At 38.8% G+C, this 6,966-nt stretch overlaps 1 protein-coding gene across 1 annotated transcript; it reads left to right on the top strand.

Annotated features, from left to right (window-relative positions):
- The first annotated feature begins 581 nt into the window (after nucleotides 1–581).
- Nucleotides 582–5,492, top strand: LOC138808595 (zinc finger protein 180-like). The gene is made up of 3 exons (XM_069994891.1): nucleotides 582–1,768; nucleotides 4,292–4,362; nucleotides 5,220–5,492. Exons 1-2 carry the CDS (start codon nucleotides 652–654, stop codon nucleotides 4,327–4,329), a joined length of 1,155 nt encoding a protein of 384 aa, XP_069850992.1. The 5' UTR covers nucleotides 582–651; the 3' UTR covers nucleotides 4,330–4,362; nucleotides 5,220–5,492.
- Nucleotides 5,493–6,966: the final 1,474 nt, after the last annotated feature.

The raw sequence follows: 6,966 nt of genomic DNA, 5'->3' as shown, positions 1-6,966 counted from the left end.
TTTTAAAAATGCCACCAATCCCTAAAGTAATTCTTAGTGAGAAGTTAGAACTGAAGAGATGGAGGTATAAATCCTTACTCTCAGGAACCTTCCATGCTTAGCGGAAAGGCCAAGGGATGTATCAAACACCCTAATGGTCCCTAAATCTAGACAGTATTTCTGTTCCTCACCTAGTGGTTGAGAAGCAAAGCAGCAAAATGGATAAATTATTTCCACAAATTAAAAGAAAAATAATAGCTATTCCCTTAGGACCAAACCTCGAGGGTATTAAAGGCAAATGTTTAGTACTCAGTTTATAACTAATAGTGTGTAGCTGAATCATTTGCGTAATTAATTCCTTGAGAAAAACTGAAAAAAAAACAAACAGAAAAACATTATTTACCATTGTAAAATGTCAGTACTACTTTGTTAACTAATACATTACAGAGAAAAGCTTATATTCTGCATCAAAGAGTTCCTGCTTTGATCTTTTAAAATCTGGTAACAGTTAGGATGTACGGAAATGCCTTTACTGTTACATTAAGGAATCTTGAGGTCTCATTTCTGTTTTTATCTGTCTTTCTATATCTCATTGTAGATGTCCAAGAAAAGGAGTACAGGACTAAGACCTCTCAGAGGAGTCCCTATGATTGTCTGTCTGAAGTCGGAGTCATGAATACTAACACAGGGGAGAAAAATGTGAAATTAATAACAACTTTTAATTTGAGATCCAAACCTAAGTCAGAGCTGATTAGGAATAATAGGAACTCCTTAGGGATAAGGACAGAGGACTTCAGGCAGTGTCAGAACATGCTTCTCCATGGCGAGTCTAATGGGATGTGTGCTGCTTATAGTCCTGGAGTATCTCCTGTAGTTAAAGAATCTAACCAATGTGGACAGTCTTTCACCCGGAAGACACACCTTACTGTCCATCAGAGAACACACACAGGAGAGAAACCTTATGAATGTAATGTGTGTGGAAAATCTTTCAGCCAGAAGGCACACCTTACTGTCCATCAGACAACACACACAAGAGAGAAACCCTATGAATGTAACGTGTGTGGAAAGTCTTTCATCCGGAAGGGAAACCTTACTTTTCATCAGAAAATTCACACAAGAAAGACACTTTATGAATGTAACAAATGTGGAAAATCTTTTCACTTGAAGGCAAATCTTACTGTCCATCAGAGAATACACACAGGAGAGAAACCTTATAAATGTAACGTGTGTGGAAAGTCTTTCATCCGGCAAGGAAACCTTACTTTTCATCAGAAAATTCACACAAGAAAGACACTTTATGAATGTAACAAATGTGGAAAATCTTTTCACTTGAAGGCAAATCTTACTGTCCATCAGCTAACACACACAGGAGAGAAACCTCATGAATGTAATGTGTGTGGAAAGTCTTTCAGCCAGAAGTCACACCTTACTGTCCATCTGACAACACACACAGGAGAGAAACCTTATGAATGTAACCTGTGTGGAAAGTCTTTCAGCCAGAAGGCACACCTTACTGTCCATCAGCTAACACACACAGGAGAGAAACCTTATGAATGTAATGTGTGTGGAAAGTCTTTCAGCCAGAAGGCACACCTCACTGTCCATCTGACAACACACACAGGAGAGAAACCTTATGAATGTAAGCTTTGTGGAAAGTCTTTCAGCAAGAAGTCATACCTCACTGTCCATCAGAGAACACACACAGGAGAGAAGCCTTATGAATGTATCCAGTGTGGGAAGTCTTTCACCCAGAAGGCAATCCTTACTGCCCACGAGAGAACACACACAGGTGAGAAACCTTATGAATGTAACCTGTGTGGAAAGTCTTTCATGCGGAAGTCAAAACTTACATATCACCACAGGATACACATAGGCGAGAAACCTTATGAATGTAATGTGTGTGGAAAGTCTTTCATCCAGAAGGCACACCTTACTGTCCATCAGAAAACACACACAGGAGAGAAACCTTATGAATGTAACGTGTGTGGAAAGTCTTTCACCCGGAAGGGAAACCTTACTTTTCATCAGAATATTCACACAAGAAAGACCCTTTATGAATGTAACAAGTGTGGAAAATCTTTTCACGTGAAGGCATATCTTCCTGTCCATCAGAGAACACACACAGGAGAGAAACCTTATGAATGTAAGAAATGTGGGAAGTCTTTCACCCAGAAGACAACCCTTAATGTCCATCAGACAACACACATAGGAAAGAAACCTTTTGAATGTAACCTGTGTGGAAAGTCTTTCACTCAGAAGGCACAGCTTACTGTCCATCAGCTAACACACACAGGAGAGAAACCTTATGAATGTAATGTGTGTGGAAAGTCTTTCAGCCAGAAGACACACCTTACTGTCCATCTGACAAAACACACAGGAGAGAAACCTTATGAATGTAATCTGTGTGGAAAGTCATTCAGCCACAGGGGAAACCTTACTGTCCATTGGAGAACACACAGGAGTAAAACTTTAGGAATGTAACAGCTATGGAAAGAGTTTCACACAGAAATCAACCCTTATTTTTCATCAGAGAGCACAACACAGGAGAGAAGCCTTATGAATGCAACAAATGTGGAAAGAACCGTCAACAGGAGGCCACAGCCTAGCATATAAGAAAATTCACCCAAATGAGAAATCTCTAGAATGTAACAAGTAGGGAAAGTCTTTCATCTAGAAGAAAAGTCAGTTTGCAATAGAGAACCAACACAGGATACAAACCTTCTCAAGGTAGCAAATGTGGAGTTCTTCAACCAGTAGGCACAGCTCAGGGTTCATCATTGAACACACACACACACACACACACACACACACAAGAGAAATCATGGCAATGTAAAACATGTAGAAAATTTTTCAAAAAAGTTCTAAGTAAATTCTCAGTCATTCTTCCCTGAATGTCCATCTTCTAAAATATCTCAAGTTCCATTTCTAACATTCTCTATTGGGAGATCTACAAGAAGATGATTATGTCTTATTTCCTGTATCATGAAATTCTAGGATGATATTTACCTTTTTCCTTTTATTTTGCTGTTAGTTTCATTTGAACTCATGGCCCTTTACTTCCCTTTGGCTTTTATTCTCAAGCTTAGCACTCTACCCTTTGTGCCACATCTCTAATTTTGAGGTTGTTGTATTTAGTATCATGAGTCCTATCATTGGGAAGCAGTCCACTTTCTTCAAAGGTGTTTACAAAACTTACGAAAGTAAAACTGAAATGTTATAAATTAGGAAAATAAGTAGTTTATAGAATCTATAAAGAAATTGATTTAATGGAATTTTGTAACACTTAAAAATGAGAAATATTTGAGGATTAAAGGTGAGTAATAAAGTTGATTTAGTAAATACTTATTTTATGTGGTGAAATTCAATTAAAGTGACATAGAGTCCATTCAGATTTTATGTGGAAAGCAATTTTCAAATTTTTCTGTAAACCTAGAATACCTTCTATAACAGTGTCTCCCCGCCCCCCCGGAAATGAACAGTTCTATAATTTTTATAGAGCTGGTAGAATTTGTCATATATTCATATTGTCTTTCACAACAGAATAGACAAAATACATACTTTAAGGAATATGGGTATGGCTTAGTTGTTAGAGCATTAGCAAGTGAGCAAAAGTATCATGTACTGGCTTTGAGTCCCAGTCCTGGAGCTAAAAAATACAAAACATAATATACACTTAACATTCCACAATCCCATGTGTAAAAACAGCATTCTGAAGCCCCACATGAACATGTCTCCATAGCAACAGCTTATGAGGACTTTAGAGACACACTTGAGAATGTCCCAATGGTTCATGAATGTGAACCTCTTGGCTTTGAGCGATAAATTACAAGGGAAGGCATGCATCAGCAGGTCACCGGTGTGATTACATTGTGTGTGTGTGTGTGTGCATATCTATGTATGTAAATATACATATATATCAGTACAAATTCAACCAGTCACTTGAATCCATCCATAACCCTCCATATCACCATTCATTTTGGTAGATCTTTTCCACAATCATTGGCGCTACTAAGCAGAAGCCTACCTCTGAGATTGGGATTTCACAAAAGGCTACTTCAGACAATGGGCTTCACAGAAGCCTACCTCTGAGAATAGGACTTCACAGGAGCCTACCTCAGAGAATGGGACTTCACAGGAGTCTAACCTCAGAGAATGGGGCTTCAAAGAGGCCTATCTCCTAAAAAGGCTGGCAAGCCCCTGGGAAAGATGTGTTCCTGTTTTTCTTATTTTTCCCTGTATAGGAGTGCCTATTAATCTTTTACTGCTCCTGTTGCTTGTTCTACTTACTCATGCTCAACTTTCCCTCATTCAGGGCTCTTTCTTGGAAGTGTTGACGACTCCAACATCTGATGAGTGTCCTGAGAACATGACTAACTCACCAGAGTTAAGTGCTACCCTGAAAGCCCCTCTTATGGAGACTATTAGACAAGTCATAAGTAAATATAAAAGTATTGGGAGGTTTCAGGACGTCACTTCAGCAAAAGGAATTGTTTGTAAGAAATTTACAAGAAGCTGTAGGCATGGCTAGAGCAGAAAGAGTGTATGGCTATTGGAGACTTCCCTTTAATCCTGGAGCATAGACAATAGACTCATATAGATATCCTGTAGATAAGAAAGAAGTAGAGGAATATTTAGACCAAAAGCTAAATAAGATTCCTAAAAGGTTGGTAGATGGAAGGTGGCAATGGGTTATCAGAGGAAAATAGTGGAATCCTCCATTATCTAGAGGACCCCAGAGACTTCCCCCAGATCCATAGCCTTTTACAGGTGTGTATGATAAGGATGGCAACGGTTGGGAAAACTACTTAGGAGAAAGAACTTCCTATTACTCTCTTGCATTTACTGAGAGACTTGCTAGATCTAGGCCTCCTTGGTGCTTACTATCAAAAAAGGAACAAGAAAGATCTTATGAGACAGTTAAGGCCTCTATGGAGAAGAGGAAACGATTATGTGAAAGGGTTACAGAGAAGACACTATGAGCTTGAATTAGATATATGGCCAGATTTAACTAAGTATACTGAATATCATGATTTTGGGCCACAAATTGGGGACCCTCTAAAGAATGGCAAAGAAGTACAATTCCTTAGAAAAGATTTGAAACGCATAAAGTACAAAACTAAAGAAAAGTAACAATAAAGTACTAGAGTTCATGCCTTTCTGTCCAGCACCTTGCCCATATGCTCTGGTTAATGGTTAATAGGTGATAAACATCTCAAAACAATTGTATTTCTTAAAAATAGAGTTAAGCCGAAAACAAGTGCCTATCGTCATAGCTCATCATGCAAAAAACAAGATCAGGCAAGCAGCTGGTGACCACCCAAGAACGAAGCCTTGAAGCAAGATTGTGTAACCTTTTGCCCTTTCTCATGGAGACTTTTTCTATAAAAGCTTGTTATCCTCTGCAGTAAATCGCATTCACCAGTCACTGCTCTTGTGTGAATTGTCTGTTGGCCATCTCCCCACCTATTCCAGTTACCTCCACTAGGTGTCCCCCGTCGTCCCGACAGAGCCAGTCCATGGTACCTCCTTAATAAAAGAAAAACACATTCATCTCCCCATGAATAGTTTCTGACACATTAGCACCTGAGAATATTCCTAGTTCCCAACTCAGCTTTTTTCTCCCTTTCACCCTGAGGAGTGTCTGAAACTCACCTGAGGAAAATTGTTGGGTCAGTGTAAAGTATTTGGCTGATTTTAAGAGGTCTCAGAACACTTATGAAGCAGCTGGGCACCTGTGGTTCACACATGTACTCCTATCTACTCAGAAGGCTGAGATCTGAGGATCATATTTCAAAACCAGCCCAGCTGCAGAAGTCACTGAAATTACTATTTCCAATTCACCCAAAGGCTTGAAGGGAACATATGGCTCAAGTGATACAGTACTAGTCATGAGCAATCAAGTGTAGGGACAGCACCTCGGCCCTGAGTTCAAGCCCCAGGACCAGCAAAAAAGCAAACAAACATCGAAGCCTTATTCAGTACCAGAAATAACTCAAGGCATGTAAATACCAATATGTAAAGCTGCTGGGCTTAGGCCACTCATGCTTGCAATTCTGAAAGCTGAAGATCAATCTTTGAAGCTTGCCTGGGCAAAATGAACAGGGGACTCTTCTCCCCAATTAACCACCATAAAGTTCATAAGTAAAAGATACGTGGCTGAAGTGGTACAGGACTAGCCTTAAGCAAAGAAGATCAAGAGCAGCACCTAGGAAATGAGATCAAGTACTAACATTTGCATGTTTGACTGATATACAGGAATCAATACCATTGTAGTAATTGAACTTCATTTTGTAATAATGCACACTTTTAAGGAATCCTCTTAAAACAGAAAGATAAGTTTCTTTGATACGGTTGTGAAGCGAGTTCATTTAGTAGTTCCTCGAAACATTTTCCTTCCTTAATAATTAGGAACTCATTTGATTTGAGCACAGTAGTGTATTCCTCTGAAATAAATAGAGTAAGCTAGGTATGTTTTAGCAGGTTTATAATTCAAAACATAGTGAAGGAAGACAGGATTTTCACCTCTTTGAGAGCAACATAGGCTACATAGTGAGGCTCTGCTTCATTTGTATATATAAAATATATGTTAATATATACCATATAATATATACATGAGTGTGCAAGTGTGTATATATATGCATGTGTGTATATGTTTATATATTTATATACAAACATAGGTGCATACATATAAAGAAATTTGTTTCCAAGTGTTTCCATTTCCTAACAAATGGGGCAATGTCATTCTTTCTGATGGAGGCATAGAATTCCATTGTGTATATATACCACATTTTCTTGATCCATTCATCTACTGAGGGGTATCTGGGTTGGTTCCATATCTTAGCTATGGTCAATAATGCTGCAATAAACATAGTTGTGCTGGTAGCTTTAGTGTGGTCTTGTTTGTAAACTTCATCCAGTCACCCATAATCCTCCATAGCACCTTGCAATTTATCAGACCTTTTCCACAATCATTGGCTCTACTAAGCA

The sequence above is a fragment of the Dipodomys merriami genome, unplaced genomic scaffold (genome assembly GCF_024711535.1).
Source record: "Dipodomys merriami isolate MVZ:Mamm:240054 unplaced genomic scaffold, mDipMer1.0.p SCAF_458, whole genome shotgun sequence".
Classification (NCBI taxonomy): domain Eukaryota; kingdom Metazoa; phylum Chordata; class Mammalia; order Rodentia; family Heteromyidae; genus Dipodomys; species Dipodomys merriami.
The sequence above is the reverse complement of the archived record's forward strand: the minus strand, read 5'-3'. Positions and strand labels throughout refer to the sequence as shown.

Excerpts from the sequence above, each read along its gene's own strand:
- LOC138808595 (XM_069994891.1), top strand. The coding sequence starts at position 652 with ATGAATACTAACACAGGGGAGAAAAATGTGAAATTAATAACAACTTTT. Across the intron at positions 1,769-4,291 it reads CCACGAGAGAACACACACAG|GGCTCTTTCTTGGAAGTGTT; the intron begins GTGAGAAACCTT and ends TCCCTCATTCAG.